General features: G+C 41.9%; 1 protein-coding gene across 2 annotated transcripts in view; it reads left to right on the top strand.

The window, feature by feature from the left end:
- Window positions 1–9743, top strand: part of fam110d (family with sequence similarity 110 member D) — a 43803-nt gene extending 34060 nt beyond the window's left edge. For both annotated transcript variants that reach the window (XM_029451107.1, XM_029451105.1), the window contains exon 2: window positions 5434–9743. In XM_029451107.1, the coding sequence (XP_029306967.1) occupies window positions 6142–7512 (1371 nt within the window). In that variant the 5' untranslated portion in view covers window positions 5434–6141 and the 3' untranslated portion in view covers window positions 7513–9743. The remainder of the gene's footprint in view (window positions 1–5433) is intronic.
- Window positions 9744–18118: the final 8375 nt, after the last annotated feature.

Genomic DNA, 18118 nt, shown 5'->3' on the forward strand with positions numbered 1-18118 from the left:
CTCAGCTGTCTCTGGGATGATTCGCTTTGAATGACAAAAGAGCTGCAGCAGTGAGTTAAGAGCCTATCTTGTCCATTTTACGGTTTGGGACGAGGCCTATTCAGGTCGGGGGGTCCCTTAAGTCGTCCCAGGTGGCCTGCTGCATGTGGAGCAAGCCCCTAGGTAGCCTTTCACAGTAGATCAAGCGGCTAATGGCACTCAAGGCCTCACAATGGTGATTGGATTTACAACTGGCTTTGTCTTTAGGGGACAGTAATCTATATGTCCCGTAGCTCCGTCTCTTACATTTTACTGTCACCATGTTGTTATTTGTCCCTTTCCCTCCCTGACTAATGAGGCGGGTCAAGACCTATCTGCAGACCTTTTCTTTGTCCTGCCCCATAACAGACTTCTTGAGGTCTGTGGTGTTGGTTAATGACCGAACCGGACAAACTCATGAATCGTGGCTCATTAGTGGCCATGCAGGCGCTCTATACTCACACTGTAGAGAATCGATGTGCGCAGATGCTTCGTCATGACATAAGGAGCTTTGGTTAACGTTTGAACACGTTTCAGCCCGTTACTGATGATCATTAGTCTGCGTCATGCTTAAGAGTGGGGCCAGTTGTTAGTATAAAGAAAGGGAGATTTACAAGAGGGCGGAGAAAGAGAGGAGCGACGTTAGAGATGGCCAGTTGGTTCCTTGTAGGCAACAGATGTCTCTCATCTGTCCAAAGATTACTTTGACAGGTAAGCGTGCTGAATTCATTTCCATGAGCTTCAAAGGTGGTCTTTGGGAATTTATTAACCTCTTATCTTGTGTTTACCTCACTGAATACATCATTCACACTGGAACACCCTTTAACCTTCTAATCGGAGGCCAGCTGTTTCTTCTTGGGATACACCCAGCGAGCCCCGATGAAGATATTCTTCTGTGGGATCTACTTCCTGGATTCCTCTGTGTGTTTATCTTCTTTCTGGGGCACCGCTTTCACATCAGAAGATTGTTTCACCATCAAATAGTTGTTTGTTACATTATAATCGATAAAGAAAACTTGGCATGACCTGCTTTGTGTTCTCAAGTGGTCAAAGGGAAGTAGCACAACAAATGCTGCTGATTAAAAGGAAAATTTAAGTACACAGTCGCTTCCCCTGACAGGTCTCTGTCAGGGCTGTCTGAGCATGGCACAAAGCATCTGGTTCCTCTTTAGAGGCATGGGGTCGCCTGGCTAAGCCTCCCCTGTAGGCTGGGCCATCCGCTTCACAGTGTGAGGACACAGGGGAGGCAGGAAAGGCAGACAGACGGGCAGATGGAGGAGTTTTAATAAAGAAGGGAGAGATGGAAGGTGTTAGACAGCGGTCACACTATTTAACGAGCTGAATTGATAATCGTGGAGTTCGTTACGTTGAGATATTTTGAACTGCACGTCCCTGGGATCACTTTTAGAATGAGATGTTTGACATTTCGGCAGACATTTCTTTTCTTAGAAAGAGGTGATGAAGTATCCGGTTAACTTCTCTTTCTAGCTGTTGTATGTGTTCTTGTGTATGTTCGCTAAATTCACAGCTAAAGAGAGAAAACAGAAGAAAACAAATGGCAACATAGGACTCGGATCACTTTTGCATTTAGAGGATGCAGAGGATGTTTCTTTTGAAAGATCAATAAGACTCTAGAGACCACAGGTTGTTTTTTTAACCTTTATAGGTGAACAAATACTCCTGACCCCTCGTCACGGGGTGCTCACGTCTCTGAACTGAGACCAGTGTAACCAAAATGAGATTTTTACCTTCTTAGATTGTTTCATTTGAATAGTTTCAGAAGACGAGAAACTCTCCAGTATTTCTCAAGAAAAAGCAAAGATTTCAGAAAAGAGTAACAGTGTGTCAATAAAGGGAAAGAAAATCAATTCTCATAAATAAAACATCTTTTTTGGCAAAAAGCTTTTGAAGATTGCACTCAGACACAGCGAGTAAACAGTAAATAGAGCAGGACAGAGACAGGGTGTATACAGGAAGCGAGTGATAGAGCAGGGAGGGAAATGAGAGGGTAAGGAGGCCCTGTGGCGTATACAGGAGATGTGGAGAGATGAAGAGTGTGGAGGAGGGCAGGAGACTGCAGGGGGAATGAAAGACACAAGGTTAGGTAGCGTAAGGAAGGAGAAGGTGGGGGGTTGTTCACTAAAGAGATGAGAAAGAGGGGAAGGGTTTAGAGGTTAATGACAACCTACAGTGAGAGATGAATAAGGAAAATGTACAGCCATCGCACGCTTTTCACAAACCTTGAGATCACAGTGAGAAGGTGCTGGGTACTAATCTGGCTCATTATGGTCAATGGAGCTAATGGTGGCTGTTGTTCTGCAGCAAATCCCTGCAAGTCACTGGTTCCCTCCGTGTGTGTGTGTGTGTGTGTGTGTGTGTGTGTGTGTGTGTGTGTGCGTGTGTGCGTGTGTGTGTGTGTTGTCAAGTGTAACCTTTTCATTATGCACATTTCTTCTCCCTGATTTAACATTGTCCTCCATTTTATTCATTTATATTTAGAATAATTCTCAGTTGCTGTCTATATTCAGCATCATTCCTGGTTAGGACATCGTGACTCAGGTTTAGTCATGATGTCCGAGATAATACTTGGAGCAATGGATAACCTCTTAAAGCATCTGGTGTCCTTCAAGCTCGTGATGTCATATTCAATGAATACACTCTGTCCTTCAGAGTAAAATACTCTGTCCTTCAGAGTAAAATACTCTGTCCTTCAGAGTAAAATACTCTGTCCTTCAGAGTAAAACCAAGGAAATACATTTGCAGTAGGATTTCAAGGTTATGACAGTTGAGTGAGTAGGGATTAAAAGTTACTGTATTCATATTATTTTTGCAAACTCTACCCCCACCCCCCTCAATGGAAAGCCAACATCATCTTCGTTTCACTTCCGATAATCCCCTTTATCGCTTTACTAACACTACCCTGCACCTTTTCCATTTTGAACACAGATGGGGAACAGATTGTTCCGGAAGAAAGGTGTCTAATAAATACCCCAAAAACATTAGCTACACACCGTAACCTCTAGTCCCACTTCCTCCTCATTTTCTGCCTGTTTTTCTTGTTTCATGCCCTTTCTTCTTCCCCTTCCACACCTGTTACTTGACATTCTTCCCGGAACCTTACCTAAACAATGGCTGACTTTCCCGAGCTCTGACTGGCCGACATCTGGAAAAAAACAACTTATTGGCTGTTGCCCCCCCCCCCCCCTTCAGTGGATTTATATTGGCATGACATTTGACAGGCTCAAGCTTCTCTGTGAGGGAGTGCAGACTGAAGGAGGTAGAGTTACGTGAACCTGAAATATCACCTTCTAATGTGTCAATAGTAGTTAAGTATTTAGTAGTAGTAGACCAAAGAGTAACACTATACTAAACTAAACCCAGGGAAACGATTGAGACATTTTTAGGAATCGTTTAGTTTTTAAATTGATATGTCTTTATTGTAGCTGTGTAATGGGTTTATTTAGTAATCCAGATAAAATAAATCAAAGTGCACTCTTTAATGTGAAACTGGATCATTTTCATAAATATATTGCGTAAATTAATTCCCATAAACACATTTCTGACTATTATTATTTAATCTGTTATTGAGTCCCGAACTTTTAAAACAACAGAAATATATCTGGCTAGTGAAATGATCTCACTTAAGTGGCAGAATATTTATAGTTTTAAAACATAAATCTTGAAGTGTGAATACAAGACTAAATTATGTGTTTTCCTTTGAGATAACAACAGCTCCCCCCCCCCCCCTTTCTTTTTGCACTTTTGTCACTTTGATTTGATTTGAATGTCAGTGGGCTGAAGTGCATTCGGCAAGTTGTCTTATGTTTGAGTGTAAGTTGTTGTTGCATGTCATTCTGTCATATTATTTATTATCTTACAAATCAGAAATGCTTTAGGACGGAAAACCAAGGTTTAAGTGTTTGCTTGCGTTTGCCACTATCAGTGGGGTCACACGGTTTGTCCTAAATGATGAGACGTGGATCCTTTTTCCTGCCGAAGGAGGTTGTTCATTGTTTTACCTCATGTGAAGGAAAAGTTAAAATAGCATTTGTTAGCACTTGAGGTAGACCTGAGGGAACAATAAGCACAACACACCGATCATTTATCTCTCCAGATGGACTCTTAATACATTTTTGAAGTTAAGTGAATGGAAAACAGGCTCTTATTGTGCCTCTGGGTACAATACAGCACGTGACAAACCTTCTTTTTGTGGACATGAAAAAGGTGCATAATAATAATAAAGGCTCTGCATATGGACCTTATTAATTCATTGGGAAGCCTCTTATTGCCTCTTGCTGACACATACACACATGCTTTTAAGCTCAGGTGCAAAACTAGACCCATGACCACATGCACATACATGCACACATACATAGATACATGATAAGTGTACTGGGTTGTTTTCATGCTATAAATATTCCTCGGGTAGAGCCTATCCCATTATAGACACGTGCAGCCTCCTCCCCCATCCCAAATCCTCATATAGCATGACGACTTTAAAATATATAAAACGTCTCTCTTTACAGAACACATCATGAACACAACATTTGCCTTGCGCTTGGTTTAAAGTGTCATGTAACTATTTTAGTGGCTTGTTAATTTGAAGAACAAGCTGTTTAACTGCGACTATGAAAGAGCTATTACCTCAGACGTGTATTGGTTTTATTAAGCAACACTTTGAGATGAATTGAAGAATTGGTGCCGATACAATTTGCTACATTATAGAAGTTAATTTTAAAAATGCTGTTCTTCTAAAACTACTAAATAATCATGAAGCCTTCCTCTGCTTGACAGGTTGACAGGATGTTGTATTTGCTGCCTTTTCTCTTGGCCTAATCTGTCCAGTAAAAAAATGAATTCAGTGCTTCCCGTGCAGAAAACTGAGGGAAGCAGACACGTCATCTTGCACCCGGACAGACATTGTTGCATCTATTCATCTTTCATCCTACACTTACAGGATGTTGCAAAACGGTCTCGACATTAGACGTCTATCATTTAACCTTTATTTTTAAACATACATTTCTGAGGGAGGACAGACTCAGTGACAAAAGATGAAGCTTGTGCTTGTTAATTAATATATGTAATAAAGGAAAAACACATTTAGTAAAGTGTTTCTGGTTCAGCTGCAACACGTCATTGTAGCCTGTAGTTGAACCCTTACCTCGTTACTCATTGACCTAGATATTAGTGTCAGCTCCTAGTAGTATGCTTATTGAAATTAATATGTGATGCTTACACTTGTCAGCTCTGCATCGCTGCTTGCTCCAGACATGTTATTCACTCCTGTTTTAAATGAGCACAATCTGAACTGAGCTTTAGGGACCACTGTTCTGCCTGCCATCTGGTCTCTGTCGCTTGCCCTGGAGAATAACACTTCCCACTAAAACCCACTCTTTCTCTATCTGTGTCTCCCAGGAGTCCACGCAGGTGAGGTGAGGACAAGGACGAGATCTGCATCAGCCCCATCTGTCCATCAACGAACCAAGTGCCTCCGTGCTGCCGGCCACCCTCAGGTCGCCTCAACCACGACGGGCGCCAAACAATAAAAGTCTTGACCTGGCGTCCCTCAGACAGCCTTCACAAAGCAAATATTTGAAGCCATTATATCTCATTTCTCCAGGCAGCCGTCACTGAAAAGATCAACAGCGAAGGGTGTTGTTGGGAGACAGAAAGAGAGAAGAAAAAGTGGGGGAGGAAAAAGTAACCCTTTCAAAGTGCACCCTGCCTGCTATTTCTGCTGCGGTGTGGGCAGGGAGCGTCTCATTTGGGAGTGCTCTTGGCTGACAAAAAAAGGACTTCCCTTTGCCCTGCCTGCCTATCCAAAATGCCTGTGTAAATACTGGATAGAGATATCAATTTGTCTGGGCTCTTACATTGCCCAACAAAGAGACTGCAAGCTATCTATAGAAAACGTTACAACAAACTTGGACTCTGTGGTCTCCTGAATTGCTACATATCTATTACCCCTCAAGGAAGACTCAGACTCATACTTACAAACTTTTACTAAATAACTAGATTGACATTTTCACAGGTCCAATAACTGCTCTTTGGGGGACACCAAAAGCTGTCATTTGGGGGCCGCAGTTTTGATGTCGTTCCCAGCTCAGTAAACAGGAGGTCAACATGAAGCCCCTTACGCCAGTTGGATCTCCTTCTCCTCTGAGGCTCCTCAACAAGGGTCCAGACTACCTGCGCAGGCAGATAGATGGTGGAGGCTACGGCCGCTCAATCAGCGCTGTGGAGAGGCTTGAAGCGGACAAAGCCAAATATGTTAAGAGCCAGCAGGTGATCAACACCAAACAGGAGCCTGTGCTGGTGCCCTGTGCTACCCCACCACCGCAACCCCGGCGAGCTATATCCATCCCCGGTAGCCTGACACCTAATCTTCCCCCACGCGGTTCATCCAACTACCCCTTCTCTACATCCAACACCCCCTTCTCTACACTCTCTGGCTCCTTCACATCAAGAGATGAAAATGAAAATGAAGACTCCAGGAAGGAGAACAGACGGACTTCTGTTGACGTTGAGGCGCATAACAGGAGCAATGTGAACAATGTACTGCCTCCAAACCCCAGGACTCCTGGCAACAACGCCTTAGTAGCGCCCCACAGTGCCCCCATACTCAGAAGAAGCAATGGTAAACGCATGCTGAGGCCGGACTCTCTCGTCATTTACAGGCAAAAGAAGGAGTGCAAGAGCCCCGGCGGTGCAGCAGTGGGAGAGAACAACAACACTGATATGAAGAGCTACAGTTTTGTCCGCCGCCTATTCCAGGGCTCGATGAGGGAGAAGGGCAGCGGAGGTGAAGGCAGAATCCAGAAGATGGTGATCGGTGAAGAGAAAGCGCCATCACGGGATGGAGACTCCCGCATGTCTTGGACCAATGACAAAGACAATACAGATGGAGGACCAGGGAGCAGAAGGTCCAGTAAAACTGACCAAGAACGCAGCCCAGGGTCTATCCCCAGCCCTGGGTTTAGTTGTGTGCTTGAACAGATTAATAATGGATTTATAAATGGTACCAGTGATGGTATCACCAACGGCAGCCATTCAAGTAACCATGATGATGAGAATGACCCCTGGAAGCGGGCGTCACCCCCACCACTACCCAGAAGGCAGTTTGGGGAGTTGCGACGCTCAAAGTCAGACCTGCGTCTGCGCTGCTCAGTAGAGTTATCAGAGCAGGAGCATTTCTTTGACTTCTGTGGGCTGGATGTGGACATGATAGAGCGTCTGGGTCGTGACAATTTCCTCTCTGGTGCCAGCTCAATAGACACACTCTCACTGGCCCTCCGCAGCGTAGGAGGGGACGGCTGCGGCGGCTCAGAGCCCAGCGAGTTCTCCCAGCACTCAGGAGACGGGCTGTTTCAGGAGGAGCTAGCTGAGCAGCTTCCCACTGGTGTGTCAATCATTGAGAGGAACGCTCGTGTCATCAAGTGGCTTTACGGGTGTAAGAACGCTGCTCGAGAGGGACCCAAAGAGTCTACTGTTTAACACAGGGACAAGCAACCATGTGCCATGGAGTGCTGAGCGTCTAAACAAGAGTTTACTGGTTTATTGTTAAACCAGTAAACCAGGGGATCGTCACCCAGAGAGATCGCCCAGTGCAGACCTTTATCCTTTGTGCAGAATCTTCCATAGAAATGCAGTACAAAGCTTTGAATGATGACCAAATTTCAGTATTTTCAAAAGCAACATTCAGTATGGTGATTAGCTAGCAGCATTTCTGCAATGCATCACTGAAGAAAAATATAGGACTTGTTTCTAATTTTAGATATTTTAATCCGCCTACAAAGTTTATAGTAACATTGTGAGTATTTGTAACATTTCAACAGCTTAATACATTTGATTAGTTGAAAACTAATTAGCATCAATTCAACTAAATTGTATGAAAATATGTAGGTATGTTCATAAATTGTCACATATACTCTTTAGATAATCGGTTAAACATCTGCATCGAAACAAGTGAAACTAATAAGTTGTTGAAATGTTACAAATACAAAAACTATGTGTAGGGGGACTATCCCAATAAAGTGATAGAGTTTCAGCCGCTAATGTCTGCACGTAGGATTACCACTCCATGGCACACGATTAACTTTAGTCCCTTGCTCTCCCCGACTCCAAAGACACTGTTTCTTCAAATGAGAGGACATCAACTGCTACTAGTTATCTTCGGTCAAATATATATATTATATTTATAGATTCTATGGACGTATTGTGTGGCTGTAGACACAATTTCTCTGAGCAAAATGTGTGTCTGTGTGTGTGTGTGTGTGTGTGTGTGTGGACGTTGCTGTCCTCTCTGTTTGTAGCTTCTTTTCAGTTATTGACCGAACTGATCTGAAATCAGCCCCTGTGACCCCTCACAAGGCACATAAGTGTATGTTTGTCATGACACAGTGGACACAGTTTAGTATCCTTGGCACCAACACTTTCCCTTAATGACTAAATTAACTAGAAAACCACTAAGCTATGTTTTTTCTAAACTGGAAAACTGTTGTGTGAGTGTGAAGTGAACCACGAGTACCTCATTCGGATCTGTCCCAGTTTAGTTTGTGTGTTGCTTTTCTTTCTTTTTTACTCCTTAAACGCAGGCGTTGGAACAAACATGCAAGGCACCCCTGTGGGGTTGTTAATGCATTGAACTGGACAGAGAGAGAGAGAGGAAATAGAGAGAGAGAGAGATATATAGCTTTGACTCTTCACAGAGATTCATCTCATACAACGTTAAACACTGAGCTGGATTCACAGCAGCACCTGCATCGTGGAAGACAAGGAGCCATGCCTGGCCAGTAATTTTCATCATTTTCATCTCATTTTCTAAACTCTAATGAGGGTTGAGTCTCACACAGTATAAACACTGTCCAATAATCACTTCTGACACAGTCATTGATTACCACAGCTAATGCTTTATGTGTGTCCAACGCTCACAGCTGTGTTAGCTATACGGTTGCAAGATGAGCAACAGGGAAATATTCCTGTCAGCGCAAAACTGGACTTTTACAAGCAAATATAAGCACAATGAGAATTTAATCTCACCAAAGAAGTTTAAAAAATGAAGAAAATGTCATGAACATAATATATTCACCTCCAAAAGTAGAGAAGTTCAAGTTGTCAAACTCTTACTTTGCAATGTTTTAGCGTGTCACTTTTACCATCTGGCAATTTACAGACGTTTAACCTTCACAGCTGGCTCAGTCGGCGCATTCTCATCCAAACAAGCAGGGGAGGCTGAAGCTGCCCTCCTTTCTCTGATAACCACAGATCCTACCTCACTTCATCCATCCTTCAGTGATTCTCACTTTATCTCCATGAAAGGTCATTTCCATTGCTTGGCCTGGAGGATGCCGCAGAAACATGAACTGGGGGTCTGCCGAGGTATGCAGAGGTTAGACTGGGAGGCGTTGTGGGATGAGAATTACTGAACCCAAGGGCACGATATACTTGTACATGTGATAAATTAACACAATTACTTGCAGCTTTGATACGTTTTATTTTCTGTATTTATCATCAGCATGGCACACTCCTGAAATCCCTTCAACCCGGAATTTATTTTGGTTTTGTATCTCCCTGTTAAAACCATTTGGTTGCATGTTTACAAAGTGGCTCCATGACACTCTGAATCTCTATTTTTATTTGATATATATATACGTGACAGAGATTTAGTTTTTATTCCAAAGAGGTTTGTGTAAGATGTACACAGCAAATAAACACAAAGAATGAAATAAGTGTGTGAATTTGTCTTTGTTGTATTTCTGGGTGATTAAAAAAAGAAATCAGTATACCAGTTATAGCTAAATGTTTTTACTGCATAAATGATACCTAAAAAAATCTTGTAACACTCACTATTTGAGGAAAATCCAGCAAATATTTAAGGAATACTTCCTTTACATTACATTAAAGAACAGCAGTCAATATAAAAACATAAAGAAAAAGCTTATAGTACGTTTATCTTACTCAAGAGGTTAATGGTCAGCTGAGTCAGTGTTGTGACGCTGTCTTGTCCTTGACTCTTTGTGGCCTCCCACCACCACATCACGTCTCATTTTTCACATTATCTGAAGTGGCTGGGCGCTAATCCTTTTAGCATTCCCTTCATGGTATGCTCTTGAGTGAGTTGCAACAGGTTGTGGTAATAAAGGAGTCCTCTGTGTGGCCTGATGCTATGTCTACGCCGTCCCAGAGACAAAACCGCCACACTGTCTGCAGACTCCTCCTGACACTCTTTGTCTCTTCTCTCCTTCTTAGACCTGACTCAGCTTTTGTTTCCACATCTTCAAATCTCAAGGGGAAATAAAATCTAAAAGGATTTTCAATTTATGCTGACAAATCTCCCCAGACTCAGCGCTTGAATCTTGAAGTGAAAATATCAGGTGACACTTTGTGGAGTTGGTCATTGTCAGTACATTGGTGAGAGACGTGTTAGTTTAAAGAAAAATGCCTTGACTCTTGGACCAATCACAGGAAATTCTGGCAGGTCAGCGTCGTGTTATAAGAGTAGCGTGGCTCCTTTAAGGAATATCTCAGTAAATATGAAGCTAGTTAGCTTAGCTTAGCTTAGCTTAGACTTGAAACAGCTAGATTGGCTCTGTCAAAAAAGTAACACAATCCAATTTTAGGCTCACTAAGTAACATCTTATATCTCTTTTGTTTAAATTTGTGTAAAACATTAAGTGTAAAAATGACAATTTGGCTTTTGTTACCAACGAGTAGAAACTCCAGGAAGTTACTGGTCCCCGGCACGTAACTCGACTAATTGTCAGTGGTATCAATCTTCTCAGCTGTCAGAAAGAAAGCAAATAAACATACTCAATACCATGTCAAAAGCATTCCTTTAAGGTATCACAATGGGCTTTATTTATTCCTCGGGCTTACGATACAATCACCACTTGTGCTGTGCGACTGTAGATCTGTTATTCACTGTCCACGGAGCAGCTCCAGGGTTTCGTTAGCTCTTCAGCATGAGGAGAGACACATTCACAAAGGAAGAAATAAGAAGGAGTTTCCCTTTACAGAAGACGAACCTGGTTTAAGGACATTTAAGGATACAATGCTCCGACACATCCCCGGGGCTTTGTTTTGCAGACAATGAACAAAGTTTTGTTGGCTGGTTTGTTTATTCAGATAGCTCTAAAGTCTTTAAGTCTCTAACAGCAACACATATAGTGTAACTACACACACAAACACACAAATCCAATTTCTCCATCCCATACCACACTTCCCTTTCCCTCTTTCTGTCTTTCCCAAAGCAGAATAAAACAATAGCCCTCCTGTGTGCCTGTGTCTATGTCAGTTACTCTGACCGGAGGGCCTGCTGTGACATCCTGTTTTGGGTTCATAGGACAAGGTTTAAACATATGGTCATGTTTTGGGTTTGGCCTTTCTTGCACAGTCTGCATGGAAATAAACAGACAACAGCTGGTACCGTAGAGGACAATTCAGATTTTATTATTACAGGGTTGGCGTGATTTAGTTTGGTTTAGTGTTGAGCTTTTCGGGAGAAAGTCGAGCTGGTTTACCCGTTTAAGAGTTTTGGTGTGCTTGCAGAAAATGCCTGGTTTGAAAAGTGGATGGTAAACTGGCAGGGATCCACCACCACTGCAGGCTTTGATGCTGCTGATGTGGTTTTCCACTCACATAACAAAAATGTCACCACAGGGGGTCCAAAGACCTCCTGATATACACTTTTGCCCAACAGCAAATCCTGTGCAGCAAAGTTCTGACCCAATTATGACTTCACAAACTGATGTGGGGTTTCAACTTAATAAAACATCTCTTGAAACGTCGCAACACTATTCTGAGCAATTTAATAACCCTCAAATGCATGAAGTCATACTGTTTGTAATTCACACAAGCAGCTGTGGGTTTGTACATTTTGTTTCCTTACTGCCACTAAAAGCATAACAGGCTTATTTCTAGGTCAACAAATGAAAATGTGATTCCCTTCTTGCCTGGAGTTTAAAACTCACCGTGGACTTGAACGCTTCTGGCAACTGTCACAACAAGATTTTTCCAGTGTCACATCGCAGAGGCAGGCAGAACATGAGCTTCTTTTTGGCTAAAGACCTCCAGTCCAGCTGTTTGACAACGACTCAGGTCAAATACTATCACTTTGTGTCCGAGTGGTCTCAAACTGTGATGCATTTGCAGCTGGGATGTTTTCCTCTGTGCTCTGAGAAGCAATAATGTGTGTCAGGGTTAGCATGGGTTGTGAAGTGTGTCAAATCTGGCCTAGTTCTTCTGCACCGGCAGCTTCAGCAGACTGTGGATGTCTACGCTTGAGAGAAGCTAGCTTCATGACTCAGAGACAGAGAGGCACAGAACTAGCACAAAGGTCTGTATGATCTGCCAGCACAAGAATTAAACACGATAGCCAATAAGCAGCCAAGGCACAGTTTAATCAGTGATGTGCAAGATGCGTCAAAAAGCTACGAGCATGGAGGACTTCGTAGAAGCAGTGCTGTGTCCCAGTTCCATACCACATACGGATTCTGACTATGTAGTCCCTAAACACGGGAAAAGCAGCAGAATTAAGTACATGTATATACACATTGCAATTCAAAAGAGAAACTTGAGGACCCACTGGATCTACATGACACCTATTCTACCACAAAGTTTAGCATATGGCTACATGTGTTTTTGCCATTTTTGCCTTTATTGGACAGTTCAAGAGAAGAGACAGACAGAGAGGGGGGGTTAGAACAAGCAGCACTGAGTCATGTAGCATGCGCTGTAACCATTCAGCTACTAAAGCGCTACTTGTTCCTTTAAAATGACAGTACATAGTTTTGGGACTTTGAGGTTATAAGGTCTTGAATAAAGAGTGGAAGAAGGCACCAGAATGTGACCCCGCCATTTTATTTGATACAGAAATAAAATAAAATCCTCATAAGTGAGTCCAAGGAATGGCTGGAATGATCCAAAACAGCAGCGGCAGTCGACTCATCGACGTATCGCTGTTCCAGAATCCAAACAGCTGGCTTACATCTGGGAATGCAACCTACCAGCGAATCAGTCAAAAGAGAACGATAACCGTGTTGTACCTGCTTAGTGTCCTAACACACCACAGAAACATTTCACCTACTGCCCCTTTGACTCTGAATGCCAAGCTTCTCCCTCTAAATGGCTGAAATCTTAAACCAACGTTGGCAGGAGGGGCTGGGGGAATCTGCTTTGGTGTGCCCCCACCTCCGTAACAAAAACCATCCCTGAGCTGAAGGTATCCTATAGCTGCGTCGGCTCATAAATCAGAGGAGTGGCCCTTTTCATTCCCCCTTCTCTCAAGCGTGACCTCTGCTTCCCAGGGGGTCAGGGAGATGGGCTGAGCCCCGGGCCTGTGGGAAACCTGACCAGGAGCCACGGACCCTCTTCAAATAACCATCTGACGTCAGGAAAGACTACAGCAGAACAACGGCCGGACTGCCGGAGGGGCTCTGGTTCAACCATAACTTAAAGTTACAGAAAGAGGACAATAGTTTGATTCTTAGAGAGGACAGTTGACCCTCATTGTAGAATAAGGGCTGGACAGGAAACTGAATATTAACCCCTTTTAATTCAGGGAGTATTCCTGGTTTAGGTGTTGAATACGTTAAATAGTGTCCTAGTGAAAGAGTCCACTGTGGTACGTGTACACCAATGGAAAGACTTTGCTTTTATTCTGTTAGTTGAGAGTGAAACACAAAGTTATCAAGAGGAAAAGCTGGCAGCTACGTCCTCTCTCGCTGAATCAGCACTGTTAAAATACTTCCTTATATATATATATATATATATATATATATATATATATATATATATATATATATGCTTCCTTATGGTTATATTTTCATATTTCTCTCTCCTCATGTGTACAAATGTAAATGAATCACAATATATTAAATATCTGAGGTACATTGTTCTGACTCTTTTGTGTGTGTTTTGATAAAGAAACCACTTGTATCGCACGCTAACGTGAGACTTTTATTTGCTGTGACAGGAAGGAGAGAAAACGAATGTTCTTTGTAGAGAAAGCTCCCGTGTTTTGGAAAGACAGATTGAAGCTGTGTGGTCGAGAGTTCAGCAGAGCCGGGGCCAAATTCTACCTGCAAAAAAAATCCTAAATGTTTGTTTTCACCTGCGCGCAGTGCAGATTATCAGGCTTTACTGCAATTTCTTGTGTTCTCACTGCAAAGTATATTTAACTAATATCTAAATATTGTATCCTTCCCATGTGGTGAAGAAGCATGAGAAGAATTACACAAACAAATTAGCAAAAATCTTGTGGTGAATGTTTTTGGTTGTGTCAGAGACAGTAACATGAGACTTATAACATCATATTTAAGATTATCTGCTGTTTTATGACAACAATTGCCAGTTTTCTGATAATAGCTAGTCACAATTCAAAGACTAAAGGAAAAAATGCATCTTCACGATCACAGGTATATTAAATTAAAGTCATCCACGCTAGTCTGAGAAGTTTTGCGACTCCCTGAGAGAGCAGATACTCTGAGAGCAGATGTTCCTCATAACAAGAAGTAAACAGGTTTATAATAAAACTATGGAAGTAAATCAAAAATCCACAGTCAGCCACATGACATCTCTGACCAGTTAAATGATGATGTTGGTTGAAGAGGGCGGCGAGTAGCGATCAAAGTCAACTTTCTTTTGGTTGCAAACCAGTATTTTAGCTATGCGCTAAATTCAATTTGATCTGAAGTGCTCTGGCATCCCACCATTACTGACATTATGTGTAAGAATGTGTTGGTAAAGCTCAGTATTTTTAACAATAAGCCGGTCTGATTCTCCAAAATTGTGATCTTGACTCCACTTAAAACAAAGAAAGTGTTATTTTTATCCAATTTAATTATATATTCCCTGCAAATTATAAATTGATTTACATGCATGTGGTGCATTTAGCTGCAAATAGCTTACCGCCTGCCTGATAGGGTTTTCTTCTCTTGTCAAAGAATAAGTTGAAATTGATTATAATTTCTTTTTCTTTTACGGTAACATCCTGCAGTGTGTTCTTCACTGTGAAAGCATTTTAGGCCACTGAGTAGTGAGAACGCAGCGTAATCACATAGTCAGATCTATTCCCAGTCATGTGGGAACAAGAAAACATCAGGTCGACAGCTGGCCCTCGCTCCCCATCTGTATCCATGAAAACATTCATCTACACTTCTCAGCGTTGATACTCGACTCCCAACGAGGGAACAGAGTTCATAACCAGAACTTCTCGATACAGTCTCTTTATTGGTCACTTTATTGCACCCCTATGGTTTTCGTTTACTCTCTTTCACTTTCAGGTCTTAATGTTTTCACCAAACGGGGTAAAAGCGTCTCCATGTGTTCACGATATGGTACAACCAATGACAGGCCTTTTCCGTTTTAGATGTCATCTTTGATGTGTTCCACATCCAGTTAAATTTGATTGCGAAATTGATGTTTAAAAAGACAAATCATCCACAAGTTGTCTCCCTTCAGCGCCTTGTCCTGCGCACACAAACCTTCAGGGACGGTAACGTCCTCAAACCATGCCGTTATCTTCGGGTCAACAATGTAGATGTTTGCATAGATTTGAGAGGAAGCAGCAATAATTTATTATATAATATGTGCAGGTATAGTTCACTTTAACAGGGACTGGTACAATCACAATGGGCCAAGTTCCAAAAACACTCAATCCTACAACTCCCACAATGCAACATGATAGCATCTGTTGTAAGATAACAACATCTTTCAAACTTTATATCCACAATTAGTAACAGAGACATTCTGTTACAAATAAGTGAAGATATAAGTTATTAAGGATGTAAGAATATATAGATATATTTGAGTTTTGTGATACTGTATCGATGTTTTATTAAAAGTTTAAAAAATAAATAAAGTTTGTCTGTTAACATGTTTTTAATTTACTTAATTTGTCTACCTAAAGAATCCTTTAGGTAGATGTTGGATGTTAGAGACCATGCAGAACCCTTCCTAATGTTCTGATTGCATAACAAAATGAAATCTCATTTCCTTTTGCTGTTTTTTTGTCAAACAAATGTCTTCAAGCACATCGATGAAAACCTCTTTTGCAGCACAGACTCCATTTTGAGCTCAGCTACATGTCGACAGACTGAGTCCAGGCTAAGACTGTAACCTTCAGGCTGCAGAGAGACAAGAGGAAGCTCCTCATGTCTCTCCAAATGATCTTTCGCTAAACCCTTCTCCTGTTTGTTACTGTCGTCATGCCTGTCAAGCTTTTAGCTCGCGCAGAGCACATAATGTTTACAACGATAAAGGCTGCAAATGTACCACTCGGATTTCTTACTCATCCTTTAAACAACATCTTTGATTTCACACAGAAGTAAACGAAAAAAGGGTTTCTCATTTCAGATTAGATCAGCTCAGTCTGCAGCTGACTGGTTTTCAAAACAAGAACTTGTGAATATATTATACATACATGATATAATGCTGAAAGGCTAAAGTCGCATGTCCAAGAACAAGAAGTATCCTCCCCAGATGATGATCTATGTAGATGTAGAAGTCATGTCCTCTGTAATAACATATGTGTTCATGTAGTGCAGTGTAGAACTGGTTAGCCTTGCACAGGAGACAATTTACCACATGCATTCTCACAGAGCGGGGGTCGAGCTGTGGCACAGAAGAGAAGTTAGTGAAACAAATGCTGCAAACCGTTTGCACAGGACACACAAGACTGAATGGCGATATATATTTATATGTCCCTCTCAGCTACGTGCACATGCATTAGCTTGATCTCCACATGTATGTGCACAACAGGAGCCACATTAGTGACCAGCAACACTTGATCCGTCCTCTCAGGGTCCGTCAGGCTCCGGATGAAGAGCGTCTGTCTGCTGCTCCCTCCAACCTCCACCATCATCAAAGCAGACCAGAGCGTTTGACCTCGCCCTCGTCTCCACCACAGCTCTGGGGTTAGCCTTTCCTAATTTAACCCCAGTCTGGTTGCCAGGGCGAGGGAAGGCCCATCAACATGGCGCCACGCTAGGCAGGACCTCCCCTGAGGATACGACCAAAGACAGCCCTCAAAAACCACAGAGGATCCCCACCTGACATATCTTCCTCTGTGGGATCTAATTGTAGCGCACAGGAGAACACCTGTCAATCATCAGCAGTGTTGGAGGTTTACTTTAGTCAACTTTATTCATATAACACTCGTTTTAACAATGTTACAAAGTACAATAAAGCAATAATAATCAAATAAAGTGTCACTTAAGTATTTGATATCTCTGCATACAGTAACTCCTCAGCCTAAATCCCACCATAACCATAACTCTGTCCCATTTTAATTGGTTATCTGCACTGGAATATTTAAAGAAAATGTATTTTTATTATTTACTTATTTACTGCAGAACAACTTGTGAGTAGAAAGCAGTGAAAGTGGAAAAACAAAAGTAAGAGTGGCGTCTTGTTCTCTGCTGCTTGAAAATACAAACAAATATTGTTACAAAAGGCAAAACAATGAACTTGCATTACATTTTTTATTAAAATGACCAGCACCAATCTACCACATTGAGAAATCAGAGATCACTAACGTAATTATATCCGAAGGTAACTTTCCACAAGTGACAGATAAGAAACTTAAAAACAAATCATTGGTCAACAGATGACATGTGAACTGCCTGTTGACCCAGTGAAGGTTAATGCAGTCTGTTTCCTCTAATTACATTCTTCAGTCCATCAGCATGAGCCCTCATGACTTATTGCCAAGATCCTGCAATAATGTCAAGTCCAGTGAGGAATGCGGCTCCATGACTGCAGAATATTGGAGTTATGTAAAGACAGATTTACATGTTCGTGATGTATTATTCACTGTAGGCAGACAAGCTAAGAGGTTAAAGCAAGTTGTGCAGCCTTGTACAGTAGATTGATGCGTGGATATGATGTGATCCAAGACTTTTTTTTAAAAATTGGAACAAATTTCAGTCATTAACTTAGAAATAACAAACATTCTTGAAGCTGACTTACTCATTAGGGTTAGTGTGTGTGAATCATAGCAGTGGTCAAAATTACACATTTGCTGTGATCAACGTTAAGCTAAACAAGCAAATGTGGCTTGGAGTCGTTCTCTTCTTGTAAAAGAAAAAGCAAATTTGTAGAA

This window comes from Cottoperca gobio, chromosome 16 (genome assembly GCF_900634415.1).
Source record: "Cottoperca gobio chromosome 16, fCotGob3.1, whole genome shotgun sequence".
Classification (NCBI taxonomy): domain Eukaryota; kingdom Metazoa; phylum Chordata; class Actinopteri; order Perciformes; family Bovichtidae; genus Cottoperca; species Cottoperca gobio.